We start from the raw sequence: 25,096 nt of genomic DNA on the forward strand, positions 1-25,096 counted from the left end.
CACACCATAAAATCCTGGTGTTCAGCACATGCAACCTTCCTACACACCATAAAATCCTGGTGTTCAGCACATGCAACCTTCCTACACACCATAAAATCATGGTGTTCAGCACATGCAACCTTCCTACACACCATAAAATCCTGGTGTTCAGCACATGCAACCTTCCTACACACCATAAAATCCTGGTGTTCAGCACATGCAACCTTCCTACACACCATAAAATCCTGGTGTTCAGCACATGCAACCTTCCTACACACCATAAAATCATGGTGTTCAGCACATGCAACCTTCCTACACACCATAAAATCCTGGTGTTCAGCACATGCAACCTTCCTACACACCATAAAATCCTGGTGTTCAGCACATGCAACTTTCCTACACACCATAAAATCCTGGTGTTCAGCACGTGCAACCTTCCTACACACCATAAAATCCTGGTGTTCAGCACATGCAACCTTCCTACACACCATAAAATCCTGGTGTTCAGCACATGCAACCTTCCTACACACCATAAAATCCTGGTGTTCAGCACATGCAACCTTCCTACACACCATAAAATCCTGGTGTTCAGCACATGCAACCTTCCTACACACCATAAAATCCTGGTGTTCAGCACATACAACACTCCTGTACACCATAAAATCCTGGTGTTCAGCACATGCAACCTTCCTACACACCATAAAATCCTGGTGTTCAGCACATGCAACCTTCCTACACACCATAAAATCCTGGTGTTCAGCACATGCAACCTTCCTACACACCATAAAATCCTGGTGTTCAGCACATGCAACCTTCCTACACACCATAAAATCCTGGTGTTCAGCACATGCAACCTTCCTACACACCATAAAATCCTGGTGTTCAGCACATACAACACTCCTGTACACCATAAAATCCTGGTGTTCAGCACATGCAACCTTCCTACACACCATAAAATCCTGGTGTTCAGCACATGCAACCTTCCTACACACCATAAAATCCTGGTGTTCAGCACATGCAACCTTCCTACACACCATAAAATCCTGGTGTTCAGCACATACAACACTCCTGTACACCATAAAATCCTGGTGTTCAGCACATGCAACCTTCCTACACACCATAAAATCCTGGTGTTCAGCACATGCAACCTTCCTACACACCATAAAATCCTGGTGTTCAGCACATGCAACCTTCCTACACACCATAAAATCATGGTGTTCAGCACATACAACACTCCTGTACACCATAAAATCCTGGTGTTCAGCACATGTAACACTTCTGCACACCATAATATCTTGGTGCTCATGATAGCTGCTTGCTGTGACTTATTGCATTCATTTTCTGATTGCCATATCTTACTCCATTAATTTTACATGTTTTCTGAATCACACTGCCATGTTTGATTTCATCATATGCATGCATGATGATTGGAAACTTATTTGCTTGCTATTATATAGTAATTAGCATATGGTAAATACAGAGCTCTTTCTCTGCTTAAACAGCCTCCCTACATGTGCCCCATGAATTACCGCATCCCTGCATGTCATTGCTCACTATGCTGTTTTGTGTAATGTTGTATCTTGCCATTTGTTTCTGAATACCACTAGCTCTGAAGCAGATACGATTCTATGCATTAACAGAAGCATTGAGGATGAACTGTTGCAACAAATGGGACTAAAAAATATACAGAAGCTGCTGATAAAGGCTTTTAAAGCAATATTGCATTAAAGCATAGCAAACAGAAGCAAAAATAAAATTAACTTAAACTGGCATGAATACATTGAAAACGTATTGGTGTTTTAACTGAAAAAAAAAGAAATGAACAAGCAGTGAGTAGCAAATGCATTTGATTCATTCAGATATTTATGATGTTGTTGCTTCAGCAATAAGTAAACTTTATCAAGCGAAGCTATGTTCAGAACTTTTATTTTTTGCTTATGGAAAGAAGACAGATTGTGCCTGACTGATTTATCTGTTTGGTTAGAGAAAATATCTTTATGTTGGCTTCATGCAGAGGTGCTGCTGATGTGCTTTGAATGAACAGCAATATTCTAAGATGCAAAAAATTGCTGAGAATCCATTTTCAGAAGTGCCAGTACATCTAAATTAATTGCATCAAAACATTTGGGTATTTTGCTGTTTTGGGGATGGGAATATCTGAGGAAGATTAAAACTAAAAATATCAAAATTATAATAAAGTTAAAAGTTTTTACTGAAAACATACTAGGCATGCCCAAGTGATATAGGACGTAAAGTGAGCAGAAAATGCATTTATAAAACTGACCAGTAGAAGGCAGCACATGCCATAACTGCTGATTAACAGCAGTGGATATTCCTTTTCTTTCTTCCTTAGTTGTACATATTTTGAAAGGTACAGTCCCAACGTTTAAAATTATACTTACTAGACCTTACATAGTAGAGGTAAGGTCAAGGACATACACGACACTATAGTGATGAACATGAGCTGTGCATAGAGAAACATCAATCCATTCAAAAGTAAAACACAATGAAATCTGCATGCCATGTGTGACTGTTTTCCCTTTAAACAATTTATAGAAATAAGTATGGAAAATGATATTTCTGATTTGACCAGTGGCTTCTCAGATACACAGAAAAATTAACACGAGCCTAATGCTAATGAAAGAGGCAAATACCAATAATAAGATATCAATGGGCTTCAGCATTTTTCAATTATTACACTAATATTGCAGCTCTAGATTTTTTTCATTGGTATTATTACACTTATAGTAGTCAGCACAGAGGACTTGAGAGTGTATGTTGGTACCAAGTTATGAACCAAAAGCCAGTTGTAGTGTGCAGCAGACCACAGCTGTAACAAGTAGATTAAGCCAAGAAAACGGCCACAACACGTTTTCTATAAAACAGAAAGCAAAAGGCGAAGCCACCAAATAAAATCCAGCCTTTAATGGTGGAGGAAAACTGCCACAACACGTTTTCACAATGAAAATATTAACGTTGCTAAATATCACAGAGCGTTTTCATAGGAGTAGCACTCGAACTTCATCAGATAAAAACTTGAATGTATTCACTTCCTTTATATACCCTTCTAATTAAAACATTGATTCAATAAACCAATTAATTGTTAAAGGAACATGCTCTCAGGCGGTAAAAAATAATAAATAGACGTAAAATCATCTCCTATATTTTTCAAATCTAATGCTAACAAACTTGTGCAAAAATACATGATTCGTATGGATAAAGATACATGTATATAAAAATTAATGAAATACATTTTTATACAACATAAATACCAATAATAAGATATCACTGGGCTTCGGCATTTTTCAATTATTGCACTAATATTGCAGCTCTAGATTTTTTTCATTGGCATTATTACACTTATAGTAGTCAGCACAGAGGACTTGACAGTGTATGTTGGTACCAAGTTACTTCTTCTAGTACAAAGTTTGACTCCCTCATCCTCCATTTGTCTAACTGTGCTACTACAGGTACATCACGTAACCAGAGAGCACTCCTTGGCTGAGTCCGTAAAAAGGCCCTTGTAGATTAGGCTCTTCCCAGGTTAACAAATACTAATAAATGAAACATGTAGCCAGGTTGTCTTGAATGAGCTTTTTTCCAAAAAGGCAACCAATGAGCTATCTGAGAAAAATAAAATTATGAACCATTTGAAAAGAAATTAAAGTAAAAAAAAAAAATTGCAGAAAAGGCTCTTCGTGTTTTACTTTGGAAAACAGACTTATTGTTTCCATCATATCTTTTAACCTTTCAGTATTAAAAATCCGTGTGCTGTAGTTTAAAAAGCACAGCAAAGGATCAGAAACAGGACCACTTTGCTATTTTTCATAGTAGAAGGCTTTCATGTACTAGATCTCAGTTAATGAATTTTAGTGAATCTTTGTATAGGCTTAGTATATTTTTTAATACTGCGTGTTACCTTTAGTAGGTCTAAGTTTATGAAGTGCATCAGTAAATCTGGGAGGTAAGGTCAAAGACCAGTCCTTAAAAATAAAACACAGTCTGGGGTAAAAATCATGCAACTATGCATAAATCAAGGCAGCTGAGAGGTATGACTTCCCTGCAAGGTTTATTTGCTAGTAATGACAAAGCCAGCATTATGAGCTATGAACAACATCAACTGCTAAACTACGGAGGCCATCAAAAGGGTGTAGTAAAAAGATGATACAGCTTACAGCAAGATAATAATATTGTTCCAAAGAGAAAAAAAATGTTAACACAGAGGAAATAAAAAAGAAAAGAAAAGTTTAAGGCAGGAAACAAGAAAACTGATAAAGTAGAAACCTAGTGAAAAATTAGAAACATGAGGATAAAAAGGGCTTGAAATTTTGGTAAAACAAGATGTGAAAGCTAGCATAAGATGGACATAAAAATAACACCATGATTGCAGTGAAATGGCAGAAGTAAACAGGCCCTTGTTACAGCTATGAACATGTTAAGCTCCTAAATACATTGGCCATGTTGCAGAGTGTTTTGTAGCATTAATAAACAAAGATAGAAGGGTAGTAAGGTTAGACCTTTTTATAAAAATCTGTTCTTTGTATTTTTTCAAACTGCTGTTTTTGCGCACTTATCCAATCTCACCATCTTTGGTTCCCACTTATTGTTTAATTTCTCCCCTTACCGCCCTGCTCCTAACAGAAGGACAGGGCTTTGGGATTAATGGGGTGCAGCTGTTAGCAAGCTGAATACCAAGAAATATTTAAAGGTGGAAAGATCTGGATAACATGGAATAATTGTGAGGAAGTATTATTGGAGAAGCGATGGCAAGCATAAACACGGCTCCCTACCACAAGAGTGACTGTCTAAAGACCAAAGTGGGAACATTGAAAAAAAATATGTGTTTTTGCAGGAGACAAGACTCCTTTCACCCCCCCCCCCCATATGGGGGCTGTGCCCCCACACCACCTGCTAATTATATATACAAACTGCGACATTGTGCTAAATTGGAGAAAGGAACAAAACCCCAATCCTCACTGTACCACTATCCAACACAATCAAGGTCATTTTTGTTCAACTTTTTGGGTTTTCAGTGTTCCCAGTTTGGTCTTTTGATGTATTTATTATTTATTTTACATTTGTTAACCAGGAAATTCTGACTGGACTAGGTCCATTTACAGCGGAGGCCCAGGGAGAAAAGCTCCACAAAAGGAAAAACATTTTTTACAGAGTAGTACAAAACATGAGCAGAGTATTTATATACATAGTAGAATAGCAATCATGTAGATTATTAAAGAAAAAAATGTTCAGATATTTACAATAGAAATACAATCAGACAAGACACTTTGGTAGTAAAAAAAAGTTACAAATAGCAGAGGTGGAAGCTACTTATAGGCTGAATTCATGAATTATTTGAGTTGTAGTGCTATACAAGAGTTATAGCACCTAACTTAGAAGGGTCGGAGGAGGAATAGGCTAGGAAAGTTTTAAGTTTAAGTAATACAGGGACATAGCTAGGTATTGATTAGATGTGATTTGAGGGAGTTTTTGAAGTGTGAGTTGATGTTGGCACTGGTCAGTGAGGGGGGAAGGCAGTTCCAGTTCCTAGCAACGGACTGGGAATAATGCGCTTTTCCTGCAGTATTATTTGCTCTAGTGATACAGGGGAGAGATTTATCACAAGAACGGAGAGGTCGATTAGCTGTGTAGTGTGTAACTACTTGAGTTAGTGATAGGGTTTTATTAGGGTATTTGAGAATATTGTAGACAGTGACTAACTGGTGGTAATTAAGTAGCTGAGGCAGTTCTAGCTAATTTAGGTCTCTTAGAGCAACACAGTGATGTGTTCTGAAGGAGATATTTTTAGCAAACTTTGCTATTTTATTGTAGCACAACTCCAGTTTATCTAGATCTATTTTCCTGATTTGGGTGAAAATTGGTGTTGCATACATTAGTGTGGACAATAAATGAGTCTGAGCTAGAGTGAGTCTTGCTTGGTCTGAGAGAAAGTTTTTGTGTCCATATAGTGTGTCCATTTTTTTGTAAACTTTATATTTATGGTTTGTGAGATATAAACATCGAAGTGAAGGTTTTTGTCAATTTCAATGCCAAGTAGTTTGGTATGGTTAGAAGGGAAAGTACCATTTTTAGAAGTGATGGTGAAGGATGGAGGAGAAATTTTTGATTTGTTAGGGGTAAATAGTAGTAATTTAGTTTTGTTGGGGTTTAGGATGAGTTGAATATCAGAAATCCATTTTCAACAAAGTTAAAGGTTTCCTGGGTAGGTTGTTGCAGAATGGATAGAGATGGGGCTGTACAGATGAAAGTTGAATCATCTGCATATTGAATAAGTGTGGCATACTGGGTTGAAATATGTAGATTATTGGGGTAGATAGAAAAGAGAAGTAGACCCAGTATTGAGCCTTGTGGGACACCTAATGGTGGTGGGGAGTTGAGGGGATAATATACCTTGCCATTGGACTGACTGTTGCCTGTCAGATAAGTAGTTTGTGAACCAGGCAATGGTAGATGGGGCAAAGGATAGTGAGGCAAGAGAATCTAGTAGAATGGGGTGTGAAACCATGTCAAATGCTTTGGAGAGATCCAAAAAATGGCAGATGTAAAGCTATTGTTCATATATTGATTAACTAGATTAGTGAAAGAGAGAAGAGCAGTGGTAGTGCTATGATGTGGGCAGAAGCCACGTTGTGTGGTAGACAGCAGTTGATGTATGATAAGGAATTTCATGATTTAGGAGTGGATACACTTCTCCAGTATTTTAAAAAGAGGGGATAGAATGGCAATAGGTCGGTAGTTTGAGAGGTCATAAGAGTTCCCACGTTTATGAAGAGGAATGATATATGAAACTTTCCAGAGTTTTGGTACATAAGATTCCCGTATGGAGTGGTTTATAAGGATGGAGACCGGGTAAGATATGGATTCAGCAGTCAGTTTTAGGAAGTTTGCAGGTAGGTTATCGGATGCAAGGGTAGTAGGTTTTAGTTTTAGAAGGAGCTTTTTGATTATAGAGGTGGGGACTGGTGAAGGAGTAAGGGGAGGAATGCTTTCTGGATGATTAGTTGGGGTGCATAAAGGGCTATTTTTGGATAGCTGGTTGGATATTGCCAGAATGGATTTTATAAAGTGGTGGTTAAATTGACTGGTTATGTCAATGGTATTGTTTGTAGAGTTAGGGACTGGAGTAGTGGCTTTCCCTGGTTTTAGTAAGGAGTTGATAGACTGCCAGAATTTTTGTGGGTTTTTTTGAGTATTTGCTTTAGGCCCCTAGGAAGTAGTTCTGTTTATCCTGTCTGGTCTGTAGTTTGGCCTGATTTCTAAGCTGTTGGTAGTTTTGTTTAGAACAGATGGTATTTTCCTTTTTCCATATTTTACAGACTTTATCTCTGTGGTTTAGTAGGACTCTAGTTTCTCTACTTAGCCATGCTTCATAATTGGCTTTCACTCTAACTTTCCTAGTAGGGGCAAATCTGTTAAGGATGTTGATAAAAGTAGCATTAAAGCAGTTAACTGCCTGGTCTAATCCAAGGATTTTTAGTGGTTTCCAGTTACAATGACTTAGAACAGTGTTGAGGTTATTAGGGTTTAAGTTGCGATCATCTCGTACTAGTCTATGAATTATGGTTTTCGGTAGGGAAGTACGTTTGTGTAGTAGGAATGTGGGGAGGTGGTCACTGAGGCCATCTGGTAGGAAACCTGTCTGGTAATTTTGTTTGGGGTAATTGACCAGTACCTAATCCAGAATGGATTGTTTATGTGTTATTTTGTCTGTTCTTGTGGGTTCTTGAATTAGTTGAGATAACCCAGAGAGATTGATGTGATTAGTGGGGTTTTTGGAGTTATAGGATGTCCAGTCAGTATTCAAGTCACCTAGTAGGATAGTTTTTTGTGGTAGATTGTCTTTTATCCACTGTAAGATTTCTTCAATTATGGTAGAGTTGCTTCCTGGAGCAACAGCAGAGAATACTGATTTTTTTTTGTTTTGTTTAAGCAAAGGACTGAAGAAAGGATTTCAGCAGTATGGAATTTAGGTAAAGGTGTTTAAAGGAGTTGGAGGTTAAGTGTGTTTTTTTAAAAGAATGGCTACTCCACCTCCTTTTTGCCTACTCTATCCAGTCTTAGGGTGTTATAACCCGGGGGGAGGAATTCTTCATTTTGGATTCTAGGTTTTAGCCATGTCTCTGTGATGGTGAGTATATCAGGAGTGTAGTGGGTTATACATGCATGCAGTTCAGGTATCTTATTAACAATACTTCTTATGTTTATATTAAGAATTAGTAGGTCAGATATCTGTTTGGATTTGAGTGGACCTGGGTTAGGGTGTACATCATCAGAGATTAAAAGACTCTTTATGTTTGATATTATATGTTTGAATATTCCTATGCTGGATCTATGTGAGCTTTTTTAGTGCTAAAACTTTATGTGCTAATATTATGTATATAAGGTGTAATATTAAGATTGAGAATTGTGGGGCTGATAAAGAAGTATATGTGAGATTCTGTGAATGTAGAGATGTGTTGTATGGAATGAGGTGTTATTTAGAGGTAAATTAGTATGCATTGATGTGATGTAGGCTAATGTGAGGGCTAATGAGAGACATGCAAGTGTAGTTTTCATTTTGTATGATAGAGAATGTTAGGAAAATGGCTACTAGGTGATTAATGTGATGAGGATGTAAGGTATTTGAGGTGGTGTGGGGGTGTGGTTAGTAGGTAAGTGTAACTTAAAGATGGGAGTGGGGTATAGAGTGTTAATCAGTAGATGATGTTATGGAGTGGTTGGTCTATGTGTAGATCAGGTGTTGAGGTCAGGTGATGAGGGGTTAGAATAAATGTAGGTATAGTGGGGGTGGGTGGGAAATGAGGGCAGGGCAGGAGAGCGGAATGAGCCGAGCACAGCGAGGCAAACAGAGTGGGGTATAACCAGGCTACGAGCTTGCCGAAACAATCAGGTTTCACTTTCAGTAAAGGTAAATGACCAGGATTATCTATACTGGCTTTGTTTTACAAAATACCTTGGTTGTATCTTCGGGATTAGTTTGGAAGGTCAATGGTAAGCTGCTAGTGCTGCGGAATCCCCAAGCAATAATTTACAATGGTATTACTTACAACGCAGTACAGATAAAATTAATGGAGTAGAAAAACCTTGTTTCCTTGATGTTTCACGTGGCTGTTTATTTTTTTATTTCTTTTAACTAAGTGACACTTTGACTGCTTTATATAGCAGTAAAAAGCAGGAAGAAGTCTCTTTGTTGTATGAGGCTTTCACTGAGACAGGCTGGGTTGGGCTAGGTGGAAGAATTAACAGAATCCTAGGAAATGAGAAGGAGATATGGGTGCAGGTTAGGACAGACTACTACTTAACACCTTAACAATTCCCTTTTTTGTTTTACATATGATGATTGCTTTTGTGAGCTTTCATCCTTCTAATAGGGACCCAACATAATCACACATAACAGAATGGAAAGGCACGCACAGGAAATTGCTAATATGGGTAAAGGTGCATGATTACTGAGCAATAAGGAAGAAAAAGCACATAAGAAAATGAAGACTGTTGAGTGGGAGCAAGAATAAAAAGAATGAATAAAAAGAAAGAATATGGTCTAGTAAAGAAAATAACTGAGAACACGATTAAGGGCAAAATGGATACTTGAGTTTGAAATGATGAGGGGTGTGAAGTTTAGACAGAAGAGATTGTTCAGGTATATTTGTAAGTAAAGGAGGATGGGAACAGACATACAGGTAATAAGGAAGTGAAATAAATGGGGGGGATAAAGGAGGATGAGAACAGACAAACAGGTAATAAGGAAGTGAAATAAATGGGGGGGGATAAAGGAATATGAGAACAGACATACAGGTAATAAGGAAGTGAAATAAATGGGGGGGGGATAAAGGAGGATGGGAACAGACATACAGGTAATAAGGAAGTGAAATAAATGGGGGGTAAAGGAGGTTGGGAACAGACATACAGGTAATAATTAAGTGAAATAAATAGGGGAGATCAGGATAGATTGCTTAATGCATTCATTGCTATTGTGTTCACTGTGCAGAAGGTAAAGGAATGAAATATTTGGATGGCGATGATTAAGTGAGGACAAATGGGAAGATGGGAACTGACATAAGAGGAAGTGGAAAGGAAGCTCGTGTTGCTATGGGGTGACAATATGCAAAGTTCTCAGGTGGTCACTAACAGTTTTTTTGTTTAGTTAGTTATTTGTTAACCAGGATGGTGTGATAGTACTGTCCATTTTCACTTATAATCCTAGTCAATGGCACAATCAAGATATATAGATTAGAATTAATTGACAAGAATGTAGAGTATCCCAAATGTAGCACAGTATTTAATATTAATATGAAAATATTAGAGGGTCAGCTCAGGTTGGACAGTTTGGAGGCAAAGCCAGAGAGGCGAGATTGCGTTGGTTTGGACATGTGCTGAGGAGGGATGCTGGGTATATTGGGAAAAAGATGCTAAGGATGAAGCTACCAGGTAACAGGAAAAGAGGAAGGCCTAAGGTAAGGTTTATGGATGTGGTGAGAGAGAACATGCAGGTGGTTGGTGTGGCAGAGCAAGAAGCAGAGGACAGGAAGAAATGGAAACAGATGATCTGCTGTAGTGACCCCTAATGGGAGCAGCCGAAAGAAAAAGAAGAAGTAGAAAACAAAATTATAAGCTTGTTCAAACTCAGTTCAAAAATTCCCGGGGTGTGTAGTACATAGGGGTAAAGAGCTGACTGCTCCCCAGATGACTCATATTCAGTTAGTGACTGAGGCACTGTAGAGTCTGGGTGGGGTGAGGTGGTATTGACAGGCTGACACCAGTTCACCCATCCTGGGGAGGAAGGTAGCATGGGTCACTGTAATAACAACGTGAAAGAGGCTGGTGAACTTCATGCTGCAAATGATGTACAGCTTGGTCAGGAGGTTTTACATCTGCAGAAAGATGTGACAACATGTGTGTGTGTGTGTGTGTGTGTGTGTGTGTGTGTGTGTGTGTGTGTGTGTGTGTGTGTGTGTGTGTTCATAGGTTCATAGATAGGTACTAGGCTATTGGCCCAAGGGCCTACGTAAGCCTAGCCAACAAGGTTCCCTGGCTTACGCCACCCAAGAAAGTTATTTTCCTGTGCCACTGTCGAGCAGAGACACAGAAGTAATCCCCGGGATGTATTTCCTATTTCCCATCCACTCATCAAGATTTTTCTTGAAGAGTGCTAATGAAGAACTTTGCTTGACATAGATGGGTAGCCTGTTCCAGAATATGGGGAGTCTCTGGGACAGGAATCTATCCCTCCAGCATATCCTGTTTATTGTGGTGACAAGGTTTAGGTACCTAGAGCATGTAGCTTGGAGGGATTGGGATTTCTTTAGGTGTAGCATGTCCAACAGCTCTGGGTTTGACATAGCTTTATATGTTAGGCAGAGATCACCTCGGAGTAGGCGATATGCTATGGAGTAAAGCTGGAGTTTTTTGAGGTGGTCAGTGTAGGGCATTTGTTTGAGGCCAGTAATCCTCTTTGTGAGGTACTTCTGTGGCCTTTCCAGCTGCTGCAGATGTCTTCTGAGGTACATTCCAAAAGGGGAGTTGTACTCTATAATGGGTCTAATGAGTGTCGAGTAGAGGGGAACAATGACCTCTTTTTTCCTGGATGAGAACCCTTTTATGATGAGGTTTGCCACGTAGAAGGACTTCCTGACTACTGTGGCGATGTGACTATCAAAGGAGGGACTACTGTCCACCTGGGTCCCAAGGTCTCTTATCACACACTCAGTGTTAAGTAGATTGCTGCCTATGTGGTAGTTCATGGGTACAGAGTTTTTACCAAAGGAGATGACACTGCACTTTTTGGCATTGAGCTTGAGGCCATGGCTCTGACACCAGGCATCTGTCTCAGCGAGACCCTTCTGTAGGATGTCCACACCATTTGGGGACTTGACTATGGCTCCTAGTTTGCAGTCATCTGCGAACTTCATTAGCCAGAGTCCTCCTGTGTTAGCCTGTACTTTAGAGAAGTAGATACCAAACAGGAGAGGTCCCAGGACAGAACCCTGTGGTACTCCACTTGTCACTGCTTTGAGGTCAGATATTGAGTCTGCAACTTTTACAGTGTGGGTTCTGTCAGTGATCCAGTTGGCAACCCATCTTGTGACGTAGGTATTTATATCTAGTTTAGTGAGTTTAGCTATAATTCCAGAATGGGGGATGGTGTCGAAAGCCTTGGCGAGGTCAAGATAGGCTGTGGTGAACCACCTTACCCTCATCTACGGCTTTGGTGACTGCCTCAAAGAAGTCGATCAGGTTCAGGAGGCATGATCTGCCTTTCAGAAACCTGAACTGGGTGGGATCCAAAGTTTGGAGGTTACCAATGTCTTTTGTTTATGAGTTCCATGATGATACGTTCAATGGCCTTGCAGACTAGGTTCGTCAGGCTAATAGGTCGATAGTTCCCATGATCAGTGATGGCTCCCCATTTGTGGAGTGAGATAACTGTTGCTGTGCGCCATTCAGTGGGCACAAAGCCTGATGTGAGGCTATTATTGAACATGGTGCTTAAGCGGGGAGCCACTTCATTCTGAAGTTCGTGTAAAATGCAGCCTGGTATGTTGTCTGGTCCCATGGATGCTGTGTTTTTGGCTTTAGAGAGTGCAGCTTTTACCTGCGCAGTTGTGATTACAGGGACTTTGCATTCTTCCTGTATAGATATGGGCCCTTTAGGGGGTGGGGGTGGGGTAAAGTTAGCACTGAACCTATCTGCCAGGATGTTGGCAATATCAGTTGGTTCTGTAATTTTTGTGCCTTTGTGCTGTAACTAAGAGCAGATCTGGGTGTTGCAATCGAGATTCTTGACATAGCTATAGAATGCTTTGTGGTTGTCCTTAGAATTAGTGGCAATTTTGTTTTCGTAGCTAGCTTTGGAGGATCTTGTAAGGGATCTCAGCTTCTTACTGAGGCTGATCAAGGAGCTCCTCCACTCATGGGATTTTACTCTCTTTTGCAACAGTTTCTTCCTTCTGTTGTATAGTTTGTTTATGGCAGGGGACCACCAGATTGGCTTCCTTTTTTTGGAGGATAGCGTCTTAGTTCTGTTTGGGATAGCATGATCCATGCACTCGTGTAAGTGCTTATAGAGTGCATTTGTGTAGGATTCAGCAGTTGTAACTGTATTGTCCATCTGCATGGGTGTCATGAAGTTCACCACTTCTGTCTTAAGAAGTATGAAGTTGGCTTTGGAGAAATTTTTTACCATGGTTTCCTTAATGGGGGGTGGGCCGGGATGTGGATATCAAGGGTGATTACCTTATGGTCGGATCGGACCAACAAGGAGTTGACTTCAGTTGTGGAACACCGGTTACTCCTGCTGGTAATGACTAGGTCAAGATATTGATGCCCCTGGTGGGGGTGTGGATAAGTTGATCCAGGGCACTGGAATTTATGAATTCCAGAAAATGTTGAGCTAAGGAGTTGGTACACAAGTAGTTTTCCCAGTTAATGGTGGGGTAGTTGAAGTCGCCCATTATTAGGGTGTTTAGTTGAACCCTAATATTTTCCAGTACATCAAGAAAAGAGGAGTGGGAATCTTGGGGCATGGTGGGGGATCTGTAGCAAGCTACAATTTGGATTGCAGTTTTGCCTAGAGTTAGTTGCACTTGGATAACCTCGGATGCATTATGCTGAGCAACTAGCCTGGAGGTGTGGATATCCTTAATGAATATGGACACACCTCCGCCTTTGGTGTTTTGGACCAGGTTACATGGCCGAAAAGTGTGGTATGAGTTATATCCTGGTAGTGCAGGGGTGCTCTCTGGAGCCTTGAACCAGGTCTCAGTCACTGCACAGATATCGATATTCTCCATTTTAAGAAGTGTCTCCATTTTAAGTGTGTGTGTGTGTGGGGGGGGGGGGGGTATTCTTCATGGAAATGCCAAACTTATAAGCCAAGTGAAACGCTGAAGAGAGGAAAAGGAACCAGAAATGACTGTAACACAAGTGCAAGCAATGAGGCAGGTCAATTTCTACAGCAATGGTGATATTAGATGCTTAACTATGAGAGTTAATTGAAGTGATGCAGCTTTCATCCTCTTATTTTAAGGATGTGATGTGGTGAGATCTGGAGTACTACAATCAGTTATACAGCTCATACAGAGGAAGGAAGGTTGCTTTAACCAAACATATGCAAAGGAGACCACCATACCAGTGAGAGGAATGCTTAGGTTATGGTAAGAAAGCTGTATCAGGGCTCTTTATATATACAGTTAAGAGGAAAGAAGGAAAAGTGAGAGTAAGACATGGGTTCATAAGATCATATAGCAGTTGGCAAGTTGACGATCAACAAAAATATCTGGAAAAGAAATGCCAAATGCAATACAATTCAGAAATGGCCTGAAGAAGTACTTCTTTCTTACATTTTCACGACGACGGCCTTATGACCTTTGAACCTACTACTTAAGACCATGGCAGGAAGGATAATGAAAATGGGATTTAAAATAGAATAAGAAAGATGGAAGAGAGAAGAGAAGAGCCGTTGTGAAGGAGAGAGCTGCAGCATTCATGTCAGAAACGTTTTATGCTTACACTTTCATATTCAGGTCAGGCGTTGTAATTCGTTTTCAACAGCGCATCTGAAATGCTGACCTTTTGGGTCAAAATGTTTATTTTTGGAAAGCTGTATTACGAAAGCACCGATTTTGTAATCCTAAGTCACATCATGATCAGTCAGCTGCCTTTTCTGCAAACTCAAACCGCTCATGCATATTAGACCATGATAAGAGCATCAAACTATAGCTACAGCTTGCTGCAATTCAGAAAGAGATGACAAGAAGAGAAGCGTTTTGTAATTCAGTTTAACTAGGATCAGGTAATAGAGTAATGATAAAAATCAGTCTGTTTAGGCCTAGCATACACTTGATTTAGCTGCTGGTGGATACTCACAGGTCACAGCTTTGTTTTTTTTTTGCATTTCAATTAAAGGATCAGGGTGTTATGATAAAGGTAATTCGACATTTCTGAAAAGGCTCAGAGATGAACCTGCAAAGCACTTCAGAGTCCATTCTTGAACCTTGCTTAGGTCAGCAGCATAAAAGATTTTTAATCCCCCCAGTAGAATTCTGCCTCCAAGCACAACCAAATGAAACCAAATGTATAGTTCCTCGAGAGACAATATAAACTCAACAACTAGAAGGAAGTGAGGGTGAAATATTAAGGCAGAGGATGACAAAGACAGGCACTGAGTCAGAAAGTGAAAACACAAATTTTGTTTGAAAGGGGAACAGCTAATAATTTCCACAACACGTCTTTCGTTTTCTTAACTGGAAATAAAACAAGTTTTGCTTCATTCTGCAGCATGATCTCATTGCCTGTACATGAAAGGTGCCGTTTAGCCTTAGGGAATAATTTGTTATGTAAGGAAAAAAATATTTCATTGTCTTTCCTTGGTGACGATATAAGCTCAGCCCATGGGAACTCATATGTAAGGCAGTAGGACAGGCAGCAGTTGTAAAATCTTTCACTGTGGTACGACACAAACATTTATAATGAACAATCCTGGAACTCAGAAGAGAGGCGACAATTCCCAGCATTTAATTGGTAAGCAGATATTGTTTTTCAAATGGATCTCTGGATGTTTTTCTAATTGCTGCCACTTACGTTCATTCTATGCTGCTGTAATCATGTGTTTATATGCTAGCAATAACAGCTGTGATAAAACATGGCCTCATTTATTTATTACTGTAGTAAATTAGTAAGTTATCAAGACAAAATTGAAGCTTTACAGTCATGACTTGGGCACAAGGCAGGTACAACCATGCCAGAAGTATTAGTTACACATTAACACATTGCCAGCTATATACATATATAATACACACCCATGTATATATGGGTCTACCTGAAAACACCCGACACTGACAACACCAATAACAAGATAACCGACACCGGAAGATCGACAACGGAGATGACCGACGACTGAAAATCATGATGCTGAGAATACCAACATGTTAAGGTAAGTGTGTGATAGTGACAGGCATTAGGGTCAGGGTGCGGGTAAACGTAAGTGTGCGATAGTGACAGACTTTAAGGTTAGGGGCGGGTTAAGTGAGTTAGGGTCAGGGTGCGGGTAAGGTAAGTGTGCGATAGTGACAGACTTTAGGGTTAGGGGCAGGTTAAGTGAGTTAGGGTTAGGGTGCTGGTTAGGTGAGTGTGCGATAGTGATGGACCTTAGGGCTAGGGTTTGGGTTAAGGTTAGTGCATAGATAGTTGTGTATGTAAGGTTTAGTGTAGGTTTGTAAGGTTTTTGGTGTGCTTGTGTTGTGTGCGTGTTTTACGGAAAAGGTATTTGTTTTGTTTTGTTGATTGTTGGGATTGAGGTTTGTCGGGCATGTGATGTTTCATGTTTTTGAACTTTCGGTTTTGTGATGTCGGTTATCTCGTTGTCTGTGTTTTTGCGTGTCTGTGTTTTCAGGTAGACCCGTGTATATATATATATATATATATATATATATATATATATATATATATATACACACACACACACACACACACACACACACACACACACACACACACACACACACACACACGTGGATTTTCTCATTTACTCATAAGACTTCTTCTATGTTCTTCAAACTTCTGCTCATCTCTAGGGCAAATAATTCTGGTTTGTACAGAGAAATGGCAATAGGAAGTAGTGTATGTTACACTGTTAGTATAGCTGTAAATCATAGACTTGTTTGTTTTAAAGGACTTCAGTGCAAATATGAATATTGCTTATTTATTTCTGAATTATTTCAAATCTATGCCGACATGCTAACACTGCAGCACAGTGAAAAATGATACCTAGCAGGTGTTGATACAAATCTGCCCTTTCTTGTCTTGCTGTTTAAACAGCTTACTTAATTAGCCAATTCACCAAAGTTAAGCTGAAGACAGAATAAATATACATTTATAGGTTTTCATATTTCCAAATGTTTCTTTGTTAGTAATACATTTGCAAAGATTTTAAAATTGGCAGTGTATAAACAACTTGTACGAAGGTTGAATTAAAAAATGTCAGTGGTTCAGCGAGTTGAACACTTTGTTTTGATATTCCATCCTTTTTATTGTCTATGCAGATGATTTCGGACTGTTGTGGTTCCTGAAAGACTATGACAATATTGAAATCCAGCAGCAAAATGACTCCCCTTTCTCTGAAACTGGAGTTCAGTATTGAATTTGCTAATTACTACATGAAAAACAGCTTAGTGTTATTTTGCCACTGCCTGAGTTCTAAAAAAATACCTCTCCATTCTAGACTATGGTTAAATCACTCCGTTATCTTTAACAGTCACATTGATCTAATATGTATCAAAACACTTAACTTCACACCTCATATAGGGCTGGAAGACTCTTAGGTTTTGAAGGATGAGTTGCCATTGCTGAAAATGCCTTCATCTTAAGATGGAAGCATTTGCTTTGTTAGTCACATGATCTATCTCTAATACTAACAGATGCTCAAGCTCCTCTCAAAAATGTATGCAGGTTCACCTCAATACCTAGTAAACCAGATCACCACTGTCTCTCACTCTCTGTCTCCCCTCAATCAAAGCCAAGGGCTACCATTCAGGAAATGGTATATTTGCTCACTGCTGCCTTTATTCACAAACTTCCTTTCTTAATTTATTGCCCTTCCTCAGATGACACACTAACTCAGGCACACATCTGTAATGTTATGTTATTTCTGAATTCCCCTAACTTTACAAAGCAAGTGTTTTATGTAATGATGTCTTCAACATGGATTTCACTTCCACCAAACATGAGGAGAAGTCTAATGCTTTGGTCATTAGAACACCAGTCCTTACCTTTCTCTCTACTCAACCTTGATATAAGTGTTTTAGACAGCGAAAGGCTAAGAATCCACATCACCTGTGGCTGTCTGTGTGCACTTTATTTGCACACGTATACACTAGAATGAAACTTCTCTTTAATGTCTAGACCCGTGGCTGTCTGTATTTGCACACGTATATGCTAGAATGAAACTACTCTTTAATATCTATACCCGTGGCTGGCTGTTTGCACTTTATTTGCACATGTATACACTAGAATGAAGCTACTCTTCAATGTCTAGAGTGTTCCATCTGTCCATTTCTCCATTTTTCCCATTTCTTGCACATGGGGTTGGGGTGCATACCTCTCAACTTCTAAGTGCAAGAAATCTGGACAAAGCCTGACAAAATGGGGAGACAAAGGTCCAAAAATAGGGACATGTTTTAAATATTGCACTTATAAACTTAGAATGTTGCTAGAGTAATAGGGCTTGTTTTAACATACATTTTTCTAAATGACGTGAAGTCTGAAACTCAAATGTATGTCATTATTTAGTGACTTCAATCCTCAGTTCATCCCAGTGATTTGCAAGAAAACCACAAATTTTATGAGGATCAGACCAAAAATATGAGCCAAAAATCTGGACATTCTGTGAAAATCTGGACTTTTGAGAGGTATGTTGGGGTATCATATTAACACCATCATCTAGAGCTAATGTTCACACCACCAGGTGGCTAGCCCTGCTGCATTTGTTCTTCCACACCACACACACACACATGCACATGTACTCACACCTGTGGCCAATTTTCAGTGTCCAGTCGATATACTGCATGTCTTCAGGTATGGGAGAAAATGAGAACACCCAGAGAAAACCCAGGGTCGATGTGGAGGCTCCTCGTGGAAGGCACCCCAGCTGAGAACTGAACTGTAAAACTTCTTGCTGTGAGGTGATAACGCTACCCAGTGTGCTACTTTGCTGGCCTGTTCAGAGTATCTGCTAATGATATTACGTTTCAGACATTATAATTATTTGGACACAATTCTTATTTAATTTCCAAGCATATTTTACAGAATATACTTTTCCCACCCTTAACTTTTTTCATTTACATGGCCTGACTGTACTTGTATACATTTTGCTGTATGTACAACATCAAGTACTGCTTTATTTTAATTGTTCATTTACTCTAATATTTTAAAATGCTTTGCATGCTGTTGCCTTTGTTTTAGTCAATTGAAAAGTCACTGTACCTTTAACTGATTTCAGTTTCTCATTTTCTAAACTTGTACATATTATCTTTGTTTTTTAGGTGTTACATTACCCACTTCTACTGTATGTGTTCTTGTATTTTGAAATGTATTTATCATTTATTTGACATTTATTTGACATTTGTTGATGGGGAATGTCTGACTGAGCTTGCGCCCTTTTTCAACAGAGGCCCAGGAAGAAAAGCTCTACAAAGTATTACATACATCATAAAAATGTTTACAAACAATACAGTATGCATGAGGTAATACAAACATGCATTATAATGCTTGGATTCACAATTGTAACATGAGAGTTTAAAGGTGTTATTTACAAAAAAGGCAATAAAACCAAATGTTAAAGTCTTTCATACATCTCTAATACATAAGGACTTCACCATATGGAGGGGACGTAATGACAATTAACGCAGAGTTTAAGAAAAGAGTATAGAGGTACTGTATATCAAATCTTAGTTCTTACAGACAAAAGCATGTACATGACTAATCAGAAGCAGAGGGGAAGTTGACAGAGAGAGCAGGTGATAGAAAAAGTATGGCTATGGATCAAAGAGGGAAAATTAGATAAAGATTTTTTTTAAGATGCAAAAACCAAATGGCTGCAGGTACACTGAGGTGCCCAAAACACACAGCAACAGCAAAAGTAAATTAAGGCACCAAAGTTACACACTGGAAATCAGTCACTGTACTTTATTGCAGAAGACAAACGGTAAGCGCTTTCACAACTTAATGTTGCTTCATCAGACCACATCACTACAACTGATGCTTGGTTAAATACTAGGACAATTAGTATGACATCACAATTTAAAGAGATTTTTGTTTTTAAATATTATTGTGTGTAAATACACACATTTCTATATATTTTATGCATTTTTCTTATGGATATTGATATATGTTGTTATGTTAGTGGAGTAATATCTCGTTAAATTGTGATGTCATACTAATTGTCCTAGTATTTAACCAAGCATCAGTTGTAGTGATGTGGTCTGATGAAGCAACATTAAGTTGTGAAAGTGCTTAAAGATTTCTTTTAACCTGTAAATAAGTGAGCAGAGTAGTAGTAGTTAGAATCAAGTGAATTCTGAGAAAGGGGAGTAAGCTAAGTGGGAAAAGAAAGGAGGGAGGTAAATATGAGTAGTGGAGAAACTGAGTGAAAAGGTATTAGGAGTTAAGAGTTCTGTAGTGAGAATTACATACAAATTGAGAAGGGAATTATGCAAAGAAGGTCAGGTGATTAAGTTCACGGTGGTTGTGTACAAGAGCAAGTCCAGGTATTTGTAAAGTGGACTTTTAGGGCGATTTTAAATGGAAGGCAATGTGTAATAGATCTGATTGTTAAAGGTAGCTTATTCCAATGGAAAGAGGGAAGATAGTTGTAGAGGGTTTCACCAACTGATTTTTTTAGATTTACAGATGTTAATGAGGTTTTGGTTTGTGCTTCTAAGTTTTCTGGCTGGGAGGTAGTAATTTAAGATGCTGGAAATGTTAGGGCAGAAGGAGGGTTTGTAGAAGATGGAGTGGATTATATTAAGTTGATAGAAAAGATGTTGATTGAGGAACTCAAGCCAGTTCAGTGTTTTCAAAGCCAAACAGTGATGGGATTTAAGTTGAGCGTTGGCGGCAAATCTAGCTATTTTGTGATATGTATTTTCCATCTTATTCAGTAGTGTTGCCTGTAGGTTAATGAGGATTTGGGAGCCATAGAAGAGACAAAGTAGGAGATAGGCAAGAGAGAGAGAGTAACCGTCTTGCCTCTGGTGTGAGATATATTTTGTTACGGTATAGTAAGTCAAGCTTTTGGTTAGTATTTTTGATACAGTAATTTATATGAAGATCAAACTTTAGTTTATCATCAACAATGACCCCTAGTAATTTTGTATGGAATTCAACATTGATGGTGGTATTGTTTAATGAGGTGATAATGAAAGGTGAGGTGTTATGAGAGTGTGATTTAGGCAGAAATAGAAGTAGTTTAGTTTTCTTAGCATTGAGTATTAACTGGTTGTTGGTTAGCCAGGTCTGAAAATTTGTGAAAGTTTGCTGGGTTTGGAAAGCAGGTCTGAGAAATAATTAGAGGAGGTGATGACTGTAGAATTGTCTGTATATTAGATGAGAGCTGAGTTGGGGAAGGATTTATAAAGATTGTTAGTAAAAATGTTGAATAGAAGAGGTCCTAAGATGGAGCCTTGGGGCACACCTGTGGTGACTGGCAGAGGAAGGGACAGTATAGAAAGCCATGTAACAGATTGTTGCCTATTGGACAGGTAGCTGCTGAACCAAGAGATAGTGGATGGGGACAGATTAAGTTCTGTTAGTTTAGAAATTAGCAAAGGATGAGACACAGTATTAAATGCCTTAGATAAGTCCAGGAATAGGCAAGAGACTAGTTTGTTATTGTCTCTGGATTGCACAACTGAATTGGTAAAAGCAATGAGAACGGTGGAAGTACTATGGTTCGGTCAAAAACCATGCTGAGTAGGTGTTAAAAGGTTTTCTAGTAATAGGTGAAATAATAATTGTGCATGGACACATTTTTCCATGATTTTTGAGAGTGAAGAAAGAATAGCTATAGGCCTAAAATTGGAAAATTTTGTAGATTTTCCTACTTTATGGATGGGGATAGTATAGAATTTTTTCCAGATCGATGGAACAGTAAATTCAGACAGTGAGCGATTTATCAAAATAGATATGGGGTACGCAATGGAACAGGTGGCTATTTTTAGGAAGTATGGTGGCAAGTTGTCAGCAGATGGAGAGTATGGCTTTAGGTTCTGAAGAAGTTTTTGATACAGGCAGTTGATACAGGTTGAAGAGAAAAAGTGTTTTTTTGGGGGGATTGTGGTGTTTTTCAGAGTGAGGGCTAGAGGATTCAGAAACTAGGATGGAGTTAGGAAGAGATCTGGAGCTAGAAGGCATTATTTTACTGATGGTGTTGATGAAAAAGGAATTGAACTGGGTGGCTATTTCAGTGGGTGACAGGTTACGATCAGGGTTAGTAGATGGTGGGTTACCTGGATGTAATATGTGGTTAATTGACTTCCAGAAGTCCTTAGAGTTACTATTGTGATTAGAGGTGGATTGTGAGTAGAACAATGTCTGTCTTCAAATTGATTTAAAAGGTGAAAGTGTCCCTAGACCCCTTTACTTTGATTAATAAATATGCAAATAAATAAATGTCAGAATATAAGCATAATGTGTTTTCTAACCCCATACCAGACACTCAAATTCATATGCCAAATTTGATAGTACTCTTTATCCTGAAGGTGTTGCACTTTGAGATACCATCATTTATTCAAGACTTTTAAATAAAAATCCCATCTGTTTGAGTTTGTAGATGTGAAAGACCTGTAGAGATATCAATGTGAGTCTCCCCTGAAAAAGGACATAGCCTTATTGTTATCTAATTATTTTATACAGAGCAATAAATAAATGATGTTAAACATGGCCAAATTATTGTGTTTATACCCAAAGCTGCTTTGTAAGAAATGGTACACATAATCAAAATTCATTCTGCTAAATGATTTTCATTCATACTATTTGTGTGAATGTAGGGTCAAAATACTACATACAGCTTATATGCACACAATAGTAGGAGCAGGTTTGGTTCCCCCATCCTTGTAGTTATTTATTTAGTTATGTGTTTATTTATTTTTTTGTTTGCATTTATGTAACAGGAAAAATTACAGAAATGGCACAAACTGCAAATAGGAATACATTACAAGTCATATAATACGAAGTATAAAGAAGTATAAAATATATGTAATATATATATATATATATATATATATATATATTATATATATATAGATATAAATACATACACACACACACACACACACACACACACACACACACACACACACACACACACATGCACACATATATATATATATATATATATATATATATATAAAATAGATATACTATATATATGTGTATATATATATATATATATATATATATATATATATATATATATATATATTGTATATATATATATATATATATATATATATATATGTATATATATATATATATAAATAACAATAAAACATTAGTGGAAATAATTAGTAAATATGCAGGCAAGAACTGGATAAGGATACAACAGAAATATTTACAAAAGCTGAGTATTAGCAGAAACTGAAATGCAAATTAAATAGTATTTACACGTTTTCTCATGGTAGATCAAGCAATGATGATCCAATATTTTGTGCTGAACATTTTTATCACTTGTACAATATACAGGAGTGTCATACATTATTTATTAGAAGAATGGAATCAAGAGAGATATTTAGCATGTGCCACAGTGGTACAGTGGTAGCGTTGTTACCTCACAGCAGGAGGTTCTCCCGTTCGATTCTTGGCTGGGCTTGGGAGTGCCTTCTGTGTGGAGTATGCATGCCCTCCCCGCGGTTGGGTAGCGTTTAAAGGACATGCGCGCGTAAATGGGCATGCCTTCGTTGAAGGTTGGGCGTTGAGCTGGCACCTTGGCGTTTCATAAAAATCTACTGCCAATCATTAGCGGACCGGAGTTCCATTGTGGTGACCCCTTACCGGGAAAAGCCGAAAGACAAACAAACAAACAAACAAACATTAGAGAATGTATGTAGTTGAGGGATTGTGTGTAAAAACGAAGAATGAGTTGTGAGGGAGGAGTGCATGATAAGTCGATATATGTAAGCTTAGTAAATAAGATAGGAGAAGATAAGGATAATTAACAGAGGGATATACATAATGAGACAAAAAAGATAGGATGACAGAGAGGGAATAATGCTATATCAACTTGAATAAGACACCGATAAAGAAGAAAAGATCAGAGGTGAGGAATAAATAGGAAGTTACAATAATTACCCTGGTGAGGGTGAAAAGTAACATATCCAGTTGCCAAAAGGGGTGATTTTAGCAAAGCTTTAAATCGATGGGGATTCTTTTTTCACCTAGTCTGAGACTACTATATCACAGGTGAATACCTGCCAAGTCACTTTACAATACAGTGGCCTAGAGCTGTGTATATGTAGTCAGAGGCAGTGGGCCACAAGGCCTTCATTTTCTACTAGTTCTTGCTCAATAGAGGTGATGCTCAGTTCTGCATTCAGTTTTTGTAGGTTCATAGGTAAATACTAGGCTAGGTTCCCTTGTAGGCCATTTTAAACCTAGCCAATCTCTCTTTCTGTGTGTGAATTAACATCCCATTTGGTTACAGACTGGCCTTACCCATCCCATGGTCAATAATTATATATTACCCCTAATAAGAATAATTGAGATCATATCACTGATAATTTGAGGGGACACATGCTAGGGATAAGACATTTAGGCGCTGCCTCTTCCTGCTTTTGCCTTAAATACACATGCTAATGGTAGCCAGGCTGCTTTTTATATAGTTGTTTCTTCTCATTTCCATCTGAACTTATGTCACATTTTTCAACACTTTTTGTTTCAATGAAAACCTTCAAACAAAATACTAAATACATTTTCAGAACATCTCTGTCCCTGATTAATTTAGAACAAACACAAAGAACTATATACATCTTCAAAAAATTAAGTTTAACCCTCCAGATAGGAACAATTTCCCAAAATTGATAGTTGCACCCATGTAAATACTCCTAAAATTAGGGTTACGCATGTTAAAGCGCATGTTACAGTCTGTGCACTCACGTACAGTGATTGGTGTCTGTTATTTTCTTATCTCTATTCCCCTCCCAGATATGAAAAACAACTTGTATGCTGTTCATGCAATCAGAGAAATCACAGGATATACAATGCTAAATGTGACCAAATGCCATGGGTGTTTTGACAGTACCCTATCTTCAGGTGCTGTCACCCTTTTCAAGGGCAATAATTTCTATAAGTCCTAGAGTGTATTTTATGGTATCCATCCAGTTGTCTAAGCTGTGTTTGAAGTCCATCAGGGAATCACACTGCTTGACATGCATAGGGAGCCTGTTTCAGTGCAAGGGGAGGTAATGGTGATCAGGCTATCCCTCCATTTACTTTTATTTCTTGGTGAAGACTGAGATCTCCTTTTCTGGGGTTGGCTGCACTATTTGACTTATTGAGAAAAAGGAGTTTTCAGATAATAGAATCCCTGAAGACACAGTAAACAGGGTAG

At 38.5% G+C, this 25,096-nt stretch overlaps 1 protein-coding gene across 1 annotated transcript in view; it reads left to right on the forward strand.

Moving 5' to 3' along the window:
• Window positions 1-15,263: 15,263 nt before the first annotated feature.
• Window positions 15,264-25,096, forward strand: part of LOC122802453 (stomatin-like) — a 183,041-nt gene continuing 173,208 nt past the window's right edge. Inside the window, exon 1 of the mRNA XM_044072075.1 lies at window positions 15,264-15,516. Within this exon, the coding sequence (XP_043928010.1) occupies window positions 15,465-15,516 (52 nt within the window). The 5' untranslated portion in view covers window positions 15,264-15,464. The remainder of the gene's footprint in view (window positions 15,517-25,096) is intronic.

This window comes from Protopterus annectens, chromosome 5.part0, assembly GCF_019279795.1.
Source record: "Protopterus annectens isolate FY-2018-M chromosome 5.part0, PAN1.0, whole genome shotgun sequence".
NCBI classification, from domain to species: Eukaryota; Metazoa; Chordata; order Ceratodontiformes; family Protopteridae; genus Protopterus; species Protopterus annectens.